The 14880-nt window shown below is 49.1% G+C and overlaps 1 protein-coding gene across 1 annotated transcript in view; it reads left to right on the top strand.

Annotated features, from left to right (window-relative positions):
- The window catches only part of DOCK2 (dedicator of cytokinesis 2), a 407441-nt gene that overhangs the window by 379239 nt on the left and 13322 nt on the right, over positions 1-14880 (top strand). Inside the window, exons 42-46 of the mRNA XM_082836577.1 lie at positions 3977-4058; positions 5431-5515; positions 6247-6333; positions 12592-12768; positions 14200-14283. Of these exons, the coding sequence (XP_082692703.1) occupies positions 3977-4058; positions 5431-5515; positions 6247-6333; positions 12592-12768; positions 14200-14283 (515 nt within the window). The remainder of the gene's footprint in view (positions 1-3976; positions 4059-5430; positions 5516-6246; positions 6334-12591; positions 12769-14199; positions 14284-14880) is intronic.

The following is a 14880-nucleotide window of genomic DNA, read 5'->3' as shown; positions in this document are numbered from 1 at the left end:
CTGCTTGGAGTGCCTTCCCCCAGCTCCTTTCTCACCCACCAGATCCTAACTCAGTGTCACCTCCCACAAGAGGCCTTCCCTGGTCCCCTTATCGGAAGCCTTCTGGACTCTGTTATCTCAAACCCTGTTTGTTTGCTTTAGAGAATTGATCTCAATCTGTCGTTATCTGTTGTGCTCTCAAAGATAGAACTAGAACAGAAGGTCCGGGAGGGCAGAGACCTGCGCCGCCGTGCTCACTGCGGTAATCCCCGAAGCCAACTCTCAGAAGATACTTGCTGGTTAACAGAAAGAGAAAGAAAACAAGAGAGGAGGAGAAAGCAAGAGGAGACAGATAGAGAAAGGAAGGAGGCAGGGGGCGCCACCGATGGAGCCAGCTCTCTGGAGCACACAGAAGGCCAAGGTGACGGGAGACGGTGCTAGTGAGGTTGGGTAGAGCGTGCTGGAAATGGGCTCCGTTGCAGCAAAGCGTAATGTTCATAAGGCCGGTTCTGACGCTGGGCTGGGTCAGGGCTCAGGGGGTCAGAGAGGGTACAGACCCAAGGATAAGGCAGACAGCTGAGCGACGGGGGAGGGGGTACGTTAACCTAGCCTGGCTCCTGTGTTGCACCCTGTAGCACAAATTAAGTTACATCCTTTCAAATGGGGCTGACAGGTGGCATGGCTGGTCTGCTAAGTCTGCCGAACCTTAATCCAAATATTTTCCACTCGCGTGATAAATATTCATCTGTAACCTTTTCATTGTGCTCGCCTGCCCTTCATGCCTGCTCTACCATGGTTGTTTGCAGGAGGAAATGCAACCGGTGGTGGGCCTGGCTGGTTACAAATGGGAGTTTGGTTATAGGCGAGACATGGGATTAGTACTAAGGCCCTTCTAAGTGGATATCCTGGTGTTGAACAACTCTGTGACCTTTTAACTCATGGTGGGAGGGGAGAGCTCGTGTGACTGGGCCACGTCATTATACACAGGCCTGATTCAGCTCCAGGAACCAGGTAGAAAAGAGAAGGTGGGAGGGCTGACATTTGCTAAATATCCTCTTCATGCCACACATGAGACTGAGTGTTTTATAACTAATTTTTCTAATCCCCATACAACCCTATTAGGTGGGTATTGATTTTCCCTATTTCATAGAGAAGGAACATACAGGGCAGAGAGGTAAGGTGGTTTGCCTAGGGTTACAAAGCTAGTTAATGATGGAGTTGAGATTTGAACTCCAAGATCTGTCTCAAAGTCTGCATTCTTTCTGTAATGCCATTGTTTTGTTTAAGATTAGTGAGCAGAATGTTCTTTATTAACTATTGTAACATGGTGGCGTACCAGGCATTTTCACGCATTGTTTCATTTTATCCTCATAGTAATCCTGTGAGTTGGGTAGTATTACTCTGCATTTTGCAAATAAGAAAACTAAGGCTCAAGAAAATGTAAGCAGCTTATACCAGGTCCCAGGAATTGATGGAGCTAGGATTTGAACTCGGGTCGGATTTTTGCCAAAATCTAAGCTCTTAAGGCTCCGTTCTCTTGCCTTTACGTGTTGCAAAGCTGACAAGCAGCTTGAAAAGGGGACAAATCTCATGTCTTCTCACTTAGGTATCCAAGTAGTGGAAGACATTTGAAAGCAAAGGTCTCTGTTGGGTGTCTCCTGTCCCCCGCCCTCTCCTCTGCCTAGACCTTGGAGCTACAGTTCCATGTATAGATTCAGCACGGTTCCATGCATACATTCAGCACATGGTGAGAGGGTCAAGCCATGCATCCTGCTGGACGTGATCAGAGGGCTCTGATGTCACTGGCTTCTCCAGGACAGGTTTGGATTCTTCTCTTAGGCCAAGTCCAATTGCTAAGATCAGTAGACATGGTTTAGAACCTACTTTAAAATAGGGGTTGGCAGACTTCTCTGTAAAGGACCAGATAGGACATATTTTAGTCTCTGTGGGCCATGTGTCTCTGTCACAATTACTCAACTCTGCTGTGGTGGGAGAGCAGCCGTAGGTAGTACATAGATGGACGGGTATGACTGTGCCCCGATAAAACTATATTTATGAACACCGAAATTTGAATTTAATATATTTTCACACGTCACATAATACTTTTTTTCAAATATTTTAAAATATAAAAAGTATTCTTAGCTGTGAGCCATACAAGGACAGGCAGTGAGCAGGATTTGACCCGAGGGCCATAGTTTGCCAGTCCTGCTCTAGACTTAATCCAGGGTGATTTCCCTCCCAGAGAAGGCTGTTTGCTATTTGACTTGAGAAGGAAGGTAGTTTTCCTGATTATGGAAATCCTCCCAGTGAGGTTTATTCATTTGTGTTAAGTATTGCTCGCTCTTGCCCTCTCCTCTGTGTGTGTGTGTGTGTGTGCGTGCGCGCGCGCGCGCGTATGTGTGTGTGTCTCTGTGTCTCTCTGTCTCTCTCTGAGGCACTCTCATTTCATGTGGAAATACTCTTCAGAGGTAAAACAGTTAAAGCCCCAAGACATTAGTATGAAGTGAACTTATTGGGGGAGGGGAATTAAATTTAACTTGGAATTATATTTCGGCCATTTCTTATGTGTGAAAGAGCCCTAGCCTCCGCATCAGAAAGCTCACAGTCTGGTGGGGAAGCAACAGAAGGGAGAAGAGAGGGAGCTGGAGAGATAAGAGTCCTAAGTACAGATGCGTTGCTTTGGAGGGTCAGGAAGGAAAAGGACACCTGGGTGAGGATAGATTGAATGTTCATGGAGCTGTGGGGAAATAGTCCACACAAAGGGAACAGTATAGTCTGTTGGATACTCAGAGATAATGGTGGGAAATGAGTTGGAATCATATTAGAATATCTGAATACTCCATATTCAAATATTGGCATATTTGAATGCCAACAAGAGGAGTCTGTGATTCCTTAGTTGGCAGAAGTGTCAGGCTTAGGGGAAGCGTTTTTGGAGTTATGGTGGTCATCAGGTAGAATAGAGGGATGAGTACTTGGATACCTGAAGAAGAGAGTTGGGTAAAGAAGCCATGGAAGGTAGGGAAAGGGAAGTAAGGTCCAGGGATGGGACCAGTGACTACTGACCTTGTTTATTTGGCTTGCCATATTATCGATTTACAATGAATAAAGGTCTAGAATAGGCATGACAAAGATCTGGCACACCTGATGCCTCTCCTGTATCCTGTGCCCATGGCAGGCATCACTAATCGATCATGGACCTCTTTCCCACTGAGCCTGGACATGGCCTTACATTCCTGCCCCAGACAGTTACTCTCAAACTTTCAGAGTTGGAGTACAAGATGAATGTATTTGCCTTCTCTAAAGCAGTGCTTCTCAAACTGGAGCGTGCATATGAATCACCTGAGTATCTTATAAAATACAGGCTCTGATTCAGTAGGTCTGAGGTGGGACCTGAGATTCACCATTTCTAACAAGCTCTCAGGTGATGGTGATGCTGCTGGTCAGAGGGCTGCACTGAATAAAAGTCTGGAATCAAAGAACCCTGAGCTTAGGGTTAAAAGACCCCAATACAGGCCCTTGCTCTGTGCTCACAAGCTGTGTGACCTTCAACAGGTTGTCCAGCTTCTTTGACCTTGATGTCCTTGTCTCTGGAAAGTATGATTCACGTTAACAACGCTGCTCAGCAAAACCGGAGAGATGAAAGGAGACCATGGGGAGACGTGCGCTGCAGTTGATGGACAGCTATAAATGCATTAGGCGTTATTCTTGTTAATGATAATAATATAGCAATGATAATGATAATTAAGGACTACTAACCAACTGCTAGCAGAGGCTGAGCCCTGGCATGGGTTGCAAGTGACGGGCAGCTCTGACAAGGACCACGGTGACTGCTAACTGGTCACTAGGACCTAGTTGGCAGCCAGCACCCTGAGGTTGGTCACTCGTTAAAAACTTGGGCCCAGAAGGACTGTCCTGGGAGGTCTCACCTGGGACCTGCTGTGCTTGGAACTGTCCCCCCAACCAAGACGTTGTGAGCTCTTAACTGCGGGAATCACAGACATCCAGTGTTTCACTGTCCAACCCGTCTTGGATGAACACCCAAGGTTCAAGAATAAGCCGGTGCCTGACCAGATTATGAAGTAAGCCCCACAGCTCCGGGGAGGGAGTGTTGGGGAGGAGCATCCCATGGGGCTGCCAAGCCGAGCTGGTGGCAGGACAGGCCGTGGTGCCTTCTAGTTCCTTCCCTATCTTAGCCAGCCTGCCCTCCCTTTTCCTCTTGGGAGAAGCATCACCTCTCCCATGACCCCTCTGGGCTCTGCCCCTGAAAAGGCTGACACCAGAGAGGGCCGGGGGGAGCGAGGGGTGAGGCTCACCTTGTGGCAGAGCGAGTCCGCAGGAAGCAGCAGTGGGCTTCGCTGAAGTGGACGTGGAGAGCCGGTTGCTCAGGTTGATCCCAGAGTGGCTCCAGAAATCCACAGCCAGAGAGCATGGGCAGACGGGCGACAGGCAGGTGGGGGACAGAGGGCCGGTGCTCAGGCCGAGCACTTCCTCCACAGGGACATCTTGTAGGCATTTGTTAAGGTCGTGCATTGACAATGGTTGTGTTCAGATTACGACGTAAAAAGGGGACATTAGAGGAATTCCCTGGCTGTCCAGTGGTTAGGACTCGGCGCTTTCACTGCTGAGGGCCTGGGTTTAATCCCTGGTTGGGGAACCCACAAGTTGTGACATTAGAGGACATTAGGGGACATTAGAGGAAGCAGCATGAAGGCAGGTGTGATCTGTTTAATGCCAGATCGCAAGGTCAGGGATGAGGCAACAAAGCAGGGCACCACGCTGCCCCTTCCAAGCGGTCTGGCTCACCCCACTCAGGCCCAGACACCCAGTTGAGCACCTCGAGTGGCTTAGGAAAAGGCCTCTCTTCTGGGAAGACCCGTTGGAAGCAGGAGCTCCTTTGTGAGAGGAAAGGCCTGTTCCTGCGGGGAGAAGCAGCCTCACGGCAGTGCAGGCGGCTGAGCAGATCCTCAAGCTTGGAGCTCAGCCTCCCGTCACCTCTCGGCCAGGCACCCTTGGGCAGGGGATGACCACCATACGGCTAGCACCATGCCCTGCTGGCCCTGACGTTAGAACCGCCCCAGAGGTTCAAGGGAGAGTGATTTGGGGGATGGCTGGGACACCTAAGGAGATCCTTGGAAGATACCCCTGGGACGTTAGCCTAGGACCTTAGATGTATCCAGACCCTTCATTGAGATCACAAGAAACAATAACCCAGGCACCACTATGTGCATTAGTGATAGAATCCCAACTTTGGGGGTACCCTACGGGGTGCTATGTTCTCACGAGGGCCTAAGACCGACTAGCTTCTAAATCATCTTCCAAGGAAAGCCTGGTTTTAAATGTTGCAGCGAGGACTCTGCCAGACGTGGAGTTTACCGTAGTGGGCCTCCCTGGACGGTACAGGGTCAGGTCAGGTTTTGCTCTCAGGAGCCTCAGCCTCTTCCTGTCTTGCAGCTTTTATAAGTCCAACTACGTGCAGAAGTTCCACTACTCCCGGCCAGTGCGCAGGGGGACCGTTGACCCTGAGAATGAGTTTGCCGTAAGTATCTCCCCTCCCCTCCCCTTTGGCAGCCTTGAGCGTTGCCCAGGGCCTCCTTTACCAACCAGAGCCTGCACCTGCCAGAATCAGAATTGGGAGGGCATCTGATCGAAAGCCAAAGGAAGGAGCACGAGCTTCCATTGGTGCGATGACAGCCATCCTCCAGGCTCTTCCGCTGGGTTTGCTTTCTCGTTTCTCGAGCCTCTCCACTCTCTAGATACCACCCAGGCCTGGCGTGAGATGCACCTTTCAACCTCAGGGAGTTCACAGTCCCCAGTGTCACTGTGTGTTTCCCAGCCAGGACCTACCTGTCTTCTATTCCCGAGGGCCGAGGCTGGCACGGGGAGACAGCTCCAAGTCTCTCTCAGCTCTTTCCCTTGGACTGTGATTCTTTGCACTGGGGGAGTCACTGTCCCTTGAAGAATCTGATGAACACTGTAGACCTCCCCCCAGAAAATGCAGGTGGATGCATTCAATATTGCCTAAAACTTCTGCCTGTTCAGAGACCCAGGTTAAAACTTACTGGACCCAAATCCAGGGAAAACTTAAACTTCACCTTGGGAAAGAATTCTTCAAGGTCAAGTGGGAGCGTATTTCTGAGACTTGTAATTTTTATTCTGATTCCGGGTGGATAGGAGGCCTGGGGGCCTGGCTGGGTTGCCACCAAACTCTGATGGTCAGGTTTCATGTGTGTTGCTTTCCTGCCCTTGCCACCCCTGCCCACGGGACAGTCGATGTGGATCGAGAGGACCTCCTTTGTGACCGCGTACAAGCTTCCGGGCATCCTGCGCTGGTTTGAGGTGACTCACATGTCCCAGGTGAGTCTGTGGGGCTCAGGAGGCTCCTGAGACTGGAAAAAGGGAAATGCTTTTGTTCAAAGCCACTTCAGGAGTCCAGGAATTCTGGTGCAGGAAGGGACCTGAGGCAGCATCCAGTTTACCTGCTTTCAAATTTTTTTTTTTTTTTAAGCATCAGATAACATTTTTTTCCCTGCAAATGAAAGGTACCATAGAATCCGGTAATAAAGCAGATGAATGGGGAGCTTCTGTGGTTGGGTGCAGGGGGGGGAAGAGGGCCTGGAACTCAATCCACACAACCACCCTCTCATATCCTCCCCTCCCAACAGCCCTTTGGGGACCCCTCTGCAGAATCTCACTATGAATCCATTTTATACTTGGATAAACTGAAGCTCAGAGAAAGGAAATTACACAGAGGCAAAGCTCTGGCTAGAATGCAAGTATTTGAACTCCATGGTGCAGATAGCATGTATTTTGCTTCTCAGCACACTTCAGGGTCTCCATGTCCTCAAACAGCTGGGGATCTTGCAGCCCTCAGGATGCAAAGGTCAATCCGGTGAAATCTGAGAAGCAGGGACATATTCGGGATGTCTTATTCACTTATTCATTCAACAAATATTTAATGAGTACCTAACACATGTCAATCAAGCACCTAGAGATTTTGCAATGAAGCTTACATTCTAGTGGCAAAGACGCACTAAAAAGCCCAAGCGAATATATACTATGTCAGGTGGAGATAACCACTATGGAGAAAAATAAAAGAGAAGGGTGATGAAGGAGTGGTGGGTATTTTAAGTAGGATGGTCGTAGAAAGCCTTCCTGCTAAATGGCTTTTGATCAAAGGTCTGAAGGAAGTGAGGACATGGTCCTTGCAGATACCGAAGAGAAGGACATTGTAGCAGAGGAAATAGCAAGTGCAAGGGCCCTGGGACAGAACAGGCTTATGTCTGAATTAGAACAAGTGACGGGGGAGTAGCAGGAGTCTGATAGCAGGTCATATAGGGCCTTGTAGGCACCATAAGGACTTGGGCTTTTCCACTGGGTGAATTTGAGTCACAAGCAGAGGAGGGACATTGTCTGACTGACGTTTTCAAGCTACTGTATGATCAACATTGAGACCATACCCCTTCAGCCCTTAAGGGCCCCCAGCAGCCAGGTGGTCCTCCAATCTCCTTTTCACAGTCATGGCTAGACCTTAGGGAACATATAATAACGATGATGACATCAACAGACATTACTGAGCATGTGCCAGACTGTTCACATGTGTGACCTCATTTAAACCCCTCAACAAGGCTGCGAGGTAGATATTATTATTCTCCCGTTTTACAGATGAGGAAACCGAGTGAGTTAGTGGGTTGCTCAAGGTTAGTAAAAGAGGTGAGGTTTGACTATAACCTCTCATACCAGGCACCTGGATGGACTCATTCTCTCCTCTTTCCTTAACATGTCCCCAGCCCACCCCAATAATTAGTGCCCTGGAGAGGAAGAAACTACTCATGCCCTTTATTCATGGGACATATCGGTTCATGATAAGCTTGGATAAGTGTCCCAGGTGCTGTGTCAAGGACTGTGTAACATTATCCTGTTTAATCCCACAAAACTGTGTGAAGTACATCATATTATGAATCCCATTTTTGAGGTGAGAAATCAGAAACTTTCTACTAAGCCGTAGTCTCTACCCATTGGCCCTGGCTGTGCCCTTTCCTCTGGTGGTGCTCAGTAAGGTGCCTCTCCTCCTTCGCTGTCCCCACGGGACTGTAGGCAAACTGAAGGAGTTCCCACCTGCACTCTCTGAACGCCTCATCTCCCGCCATGGTATCTCACCTCCTAATAGACTACATAATTTGCCTGTGTGTTTATTTTTAATATCTAGAATTTTAAATATAATAGCATTATAATATAAGCTCCACTAGTCTGTGAGCTCCAGGAAGACAGATTTTTGTCCGTTTTGTTCCCTGCCATATCTCTGAGTGCAAGGAATAGTCCTAGACACATAATTGGTGCTCAAGAATAGTTATTAAGGGACTTCCCTGATGGTGCAGTGGTTGAGAATCTGCCTGCCAATGCAGGGGACACGGGTTCGATCCCTGGTCCTCGAAGATCCCACATGCCATGGAACCGCTAAGCCTGTGCGCCACAGCTACTGAGGCTGTGCCCTAGAGCCCACGAGCCACAACTGCTGAGCCCACATGCCGCAACTACTGAAGCCCGCGTGCCTAGAGCCTGTGCTCCGCAACAAGAGAAGCCACTGCAATGAGAAGCCCACGCACTGCAAGAAAGAGTAGCTCCCGCTCACCACAACTAGAGAGAGCCCACGCACAGCAACGAAGACCCAGTGCAGCCAAAAATAAATAAATAAATTTATATTAAAAAGAATAATAGTTATTAAGTAAATCCATTAACCAATCACTCAGTTAATATGCAGAAACCCATAATATATGAAGTGCTTACCTTGTTTTATGAACTCAGGATTCTGAAATTAGGAAAGAAATAGTCAACATTTTTGTTTCACTTCTTTTATCCTGATACCCTCTGATAGAAGGGATTGGGAAAACCTCCAAAAAGTTGACCAGAGTGACTTTATCTCTGATAGCCTCCCTCATTTGAGTTACCAAGAATTTCAGGATGTCTCAGACACAGAAGTTTCATGGGTGCTGAGTGAATTCCTCTCCAAGCATTTGTTTTTGTGGTATAGAATTTGTACCTTGTTCTTGGTTGGTTGTTTTATGAATCGTCATGACTACAGTACTGTTTGTACAGAGAGGTGTTTTCTGATAGGATTCAAGTGTACGTTCTGCTTCTTGAGGGTCCTTTCCTTTTTCTTGGCCCTGAGAACATGTAATCTTTACAAGAAGTCCTGAGCTGGGGGTCAGAGACCCAAATTCAACTTGGTTATTAACAAGCTATAGGATGTTGGACAAACACAGTGTATCTCTGGCCTTAGTTTTCATCATCTGTAAAATAGACATGAGAAAACTATGGAATTTCAGAGCTGAAAGACACTCTGAATGTCGTTTAATCCAAGAGCTATAAATTCAAATACCTTCAGAGCCCAGGAAGATAACTGTAAATATGTGAACTCGTCCCATAAGACAACGGGGAGTGGTAGAAGCTGTGGCAAACCCCTTCCAGCTGAATTAGTTTTTTAAAAACTTAGAACTCACGTGCTGGCTAAATGACAGACCCAGGCCCAGTTTGGCCTACACATCTCCAATGTGCAACCCCATTCCTAGCCCTTGTCCATTTAAATTATTTTGCATATGAGAAAACTGAAGCTCAAAGATGGGACTTGAACTGCCAAAGTGATCAGTGGTAGAAGTAGGTTGTAATAATGATGTCTCTCTTACACAGTTCAGAGGTTTCCTAAGAGGATTTATGAAGGTGATAATGTGGGAGGTGCCTTTGAGGAATGTGAAACACCACTCGATGGCGAGGGACTATCACCGCTTTCCCGAGTGCCTTTAACATTGTTTCCAAAGTACAGTTATTCCTCAGGATCTGAGGGTGTTGGTCTAGGAGCCCCCTCGGATACCAAAACTGTATAAGTCCCTTACATAAAAGGGCGTAAGTACAGTGAATACAGTTGGGCCTCCGTATCAGTGGTTGGTTGAATTCGAGGTTGGTTAAATCCAAGGATGTAAAACCCAAGGGTATGGAGCTCTGACTGTATTTTCCAGGATAATTCATTTTCCCCGCACAGCAAGCTGGGCAGGGGCTATATACCTGTGCTGCCAGTAAGGAAACTGAGGCTCAGCTTAGGAAAGAGACCAGAGATTTGAGGGCTTGACCAAGTCCTAACAACCAGTGTATGGCAAGTTTGGTAGCAGAGTGTGGTCTGTATGTGGGGGAGAAGCTCGCCTTTGGAATTCGGACACTGGCGCTCTCTCCCCAGCGCTGCCCCATCGACCCTTAGGTGAAGGACTTACCTGCTGTTGGGGGGATTGAATGAGAGCACGTGTGGGACACACCCAGCATGGGCTGGCACAGGGGAGGCAGTCCACAAACGGCGCCATCTCTTTTACCGTGATCAGTGCTTTTATAACTGTTACCAGCTCCGGACCTCCAGGTCTTCCGCCAAATATGTAACCCCCATCGCTCTGCTCTAGAGAGTGACGTACTCATCTACACAAACATCCAGAGGTGAGAATCCAAAGGAGTGTTCGTTCTCATTCTCTGTCCTGTTGTCTGTAACGAGGTTAAAGATGTAGGGATACAAAAATAGCTTCAGAAATGAGGAAGAAAGCCAAGCAACAGGACTTTCCATTTTTAACAACTCACCGTAAAGCATGAGTCTCTCAGACATACCAGGCTACTGTTGAAATCCAGGTGTGCTACTGGGCTCAGTCCAAGTGGTTGTGATAGATTTTCCTTTAGAACTCAGTCTAGACCTCAGCTTGGAGAAGCCCCTGCAGGATAGGTCTGTGTGCTTGACAGAAACTGGACCATGGGTTGCAGCTTGTGGAACATGGGCTGCCGCCTCTACCAGGCCGAGCAGCCTTCCTCCCACAGCTCTGTGTGTGTGTGTGTGTGTGTGTGTGCGCGCGTGCGTGCGCGCACGCATGCTCACTTGAGTGTGTATGTGCGTGCATGTGTGACAGAAAGAGGATGACATTGTGTCACTGTGTCTTGTATCACAGAGAGAGAGAGGAGAGAGCCTACTCCCAGGGCCTTCTCACTGCAGAGACAGCCACTTTCAAAAATGTCCAGAAACAAGGAAGGGGGGTGAGGAGGCTAAGATTTCACAGGGATTTAAGGAAATGGTTTAAAAAGATGACCAAGAGCATGGCTGTAGAGGCTGGTTCTCCCCTTCACATATACTCAACAGTTAACAATAACTAGCAGGTGCACTTTTTAAAGAACTCCGCTGTAAGTCAAGTGTCATATTATCTCAACTAATCTTTGCTAAGTCAAGTGTCATATTATCTCAACTAATCTTTGCTATGTCCCCACTGAAGCAGGCCCTGTAGCACCACCACTGAACAGATGGTAACACTTAGGGTTGCTTCCATGAAGTTTTCCCGGATTACTTCACCCTTCCCTCCAGCCCCACCCACCCTGCCAGGGAGTCTTCCCTTCTCAGGACAGCTGCTAGTCCCTGTCCTGACACCTAGAAGAGTTAATAACGGTAACTACCAGCTACTTTTTTTTTGGCGGTATGTGGGCCTCTCACTGTTGTGGCCTCTCCCGTTGCGGAGCACAGGCTCCGGACGCGCAGGCTCAGCGGCCATGGCTCATGGGCCCAGCCGCTCCGTGGCATGTGGGATCTTCCCGGACCGGGGCCTGAACCCGTGTCCCCTGCATCGGCAGGCGGACTCTCAACCACTGCGCCACCAGGGAAGCCCTACCAGCTACTTTTTGAAGTAGGTTTTCTTATCCTCATTTTACCAGTAAGTCAACTGAGGCTCAGAACGTTTGGGAAACTTGCCCAAGGTCACACAGGAAAAATGCCTAAGATTGGCACTCATTTTTATTTGCTTAGTTTAGTTCAGGAGTCAGGAAACTATGGCCTGTGAGCCAGAGCCCACCTGCGCCTAATTTTGTAAATAGGTTTATTGGAACCACCATGCTCATTGATCTACATATCACCTGTAGCTGATTTCTTCCTACAATAACAGAGTTGAGTTGTTGCCACACACAACATCTGGCCCTTTCACAGAAAAAGTGTGCAGACTTCTTGCTTAGTGTTTTACTCTCGATCCCATGCTCTTGGGAACCACTGTTCTGCCAGTTAGCACCTGATGGCACTCTGTTTATCTTGCTTTCTAAGAGGTGTTGAAGACATGGTTAGTTTTATCTTCCCAACTAAACTGAATCTACCTTGGAGCAGTGACCCCTCATATAACAAGTCTCGGGACCTACTGTGGGCCAGGCCGGGTGATCACATCGTCAGCTGCTCTAATCCTTTCAGCTAAGTGCTCACACATAGTAGGTCCACAACCAATACCAGATGGGTTGAATTGGAGCATCTTTCACCAGGTAGTAAGAAGAAAAACCCTCCCTGGAGCACACCCAGCCTCTGAGACCCCAGCGAGCGCCTGACACTTCCTGCCTGCATTTCCCCAGGGAGATCCCTCTTTTGCTAAGCACAGATTCAGCCTGTCTCTCCCCACACAGCTGGCAACCCCCAGGGCTCAGTAATTACCACAAGAGCCTGCTACAGCCCCTTGGGGAGCATTGCCTCATTTGAATTCCAACCCCAAATGAAATCAATACCAATAATTTTATCTATTTTTAAAGCAACCTGCTGAGGCCCTTTCTTCTTGATCTCGTTTTCAACAGACCACAATTAGCCCTCTGCAGAACGCCATCGAAACCATGTCTGTGGCCAACGAGAAGATCCTGATGATGATAAACCAGTACCAGAGTGACGAAAGCCTCCCGATAAACCCACTCTCCATGCTCCTGAATGGAATTGTGGACCCTGCTGTCATGGGAGGGTTCGCCAAGTATGAGACGGTGAGGGCTCCCCTCTCCAGGCCCTGGTGGAGACAGAGCAGTGGCAGGAGGGCCCAGAGCAGACACAGCTGCATGCCACTCATCTTGCTGTGGCTGTTTGTCCCTCAGAAGGACACTTCAGCTTGTTTAGACCTCATACACATTCCAGAGTTTCTTTAGCCTCATCTCCTTCACCTCTCATCTCATCTCCTTCCCACCCTCAATGCCATGCTCTGTCAGGGGTCATAGAGATCCCTTATCCCACTGGGCACATCGAGATACCTTTGTCAAGAGGAGGCTCTGGGATGTCCACGAGCCAGACCATAAAAGTCAAGCACCACAAATCAAAGTACATGCTACTTGTGTCAAGCCATCTCTTCTATAGATGATGGAAATGACCTCCAGAAATGGGAAGGAATGAAACACGGAATCTGTGAAAATACAGAAGGGATGGGAGATCGACTCTCAAGCGAGAGTTATAATCTAGATATTCAGGTCATAAGGACCCTCCAGAAATCCCCACACATTTCAGCCACAGATTTCATTTCTGAGGCTCCTGGTGTCCGTGGCGAAAAGGGAAACGCCATCAGTTATAGGAGTCACATTTTCCACTGGGGGAAAATAATTACTCAATAAGGAGACATAACTTTTCCCAGCTCTGAAAAAGAATAGAAAGTCCTTATTTGGCTCTCACCTGGGCCATACGTTAATGGGAGGGAAAAATGGACTCTTCGTTCTCATAAGTCTCATGATGGACTCTTTATTATCTTTTCTATGTCATCCATTGATGTAAAACTAGGAATACGGCACAATAGTATAACTCACGGACAGTAATTCCGGTTAGTCCTTCCAGCTACCCTTGGACACCCCGTAGAGTCATCCATTGGTAATCCTTTGTTCAGCCTTGAGGGGTGATATGCCTGTGTATATACGTGCACACACTGAGAACAGGAGCCGAGAAGGAGCTGGGGCTGCCAAGGTCACACACGATGAGGGAGGTGAGCTGGAAAGCCCACCAGGTGAACTTCCTTACTGAGTTTTCTCTCCTGGGACGGTGCCTTGACTGTGCAGCAGAATCCCCAGCAGGGCTTCTTCACACACAGCTGCCTCCACCCCACCTCCGACCCCAGAGGCTCTGATTCAGTACGTCCGGGTGGGGCCTGAGAATTTGCATCTCTGGCAAGTTCCCAGGTGATGCTGCTGCTGCGGGTCCAGAGACCCCTCTTCAAGAACAATTTCCTGGGGTTTGTGACCCTTTCCCAGTGGATACTGATCTGAGCCCCGGGAGGAGGAAACGTCAGTCCCTACACGTCCCTGACTGTTGCCCATCCACGTAGGAATGGCCTCATTCCTGCCCCTGTCAACTGGAAGCCTCTCCCAGTGCCAGAGAGGTGGGTCGTGGGGTCCACGGCAAAGGAACAGGAAACCCCCAACGTCTGTTTGTCCTGCTAGGCCTTCTTCACTGAAGAGTACACCAGGGACCACCCCGAGGACCAGGACAAGCTGAGCTGCCTCAAGGACCTGATTGCGTGGCAGGTAAAGCAGAGGCAGACTGGGGGTAGGCCAGCCCTGTGTCCGTCCTTTCGCCTCCCCGGTTCGCCTGCCCTCTGCTAGCCTCTGGCCGGTATGGCCGACTTTCATACTGCTCTCCTGCCCTCTGGCTTTTGGCCTTTCTTCTGACTCTGTCTTCACCTGAGCAGGTGCATCGTGGAAGCGGGATTTGGGGCCCTGCACCCTTGGGGTGCTGCACTGGCGCCGGGCAGTGATGCTGTGCTGCGTGTTGCTAAGACTGCCCTGTTGGATGTTGAATTCAGGAGGTGGCTTCCCCCAGGGGGACTGAAGTGAAAGCCAGGGTCCCGCGCACCTCCCACCACCTCCCACCACACCCAGCACCCGCCAGTCAGATAATGGAAGACTTCGGCCCCTACCCCACCTCTCCTCCTACTAAGGCTGACCCAATTTGTCGCAGACAGTGCACAGATGGATATCAGGTTTCGAAAATAATCGAGGCCTCGGTTTGGTTGGTTTTCAGGCAAAGGGTCTGCACTCTGCACGAGCTGCTCAGCCCTCCGGAGCCCAGCCCGGCACCTTGGAAGGACTGTCCTTCCCGCCCGCTTTGTCCTGCTATCTGCT

The sequence above is a fragment of the Leucopleurus acutus genome (genome assembly GCF_964270905.1).
Source record: "Leucopleurus acutus genome assembly, chromosome: 3".
NCBI classification, from domain to species: Eukaryota; Metazoa; Chordata; class Mammalia; order Artiodactyla; family Delphinidae; genus Leucopleurus; species Leucopleurus acutus.
This window is presented reverse-complemented; position numbering and strand designations above follow the sequence as displayed.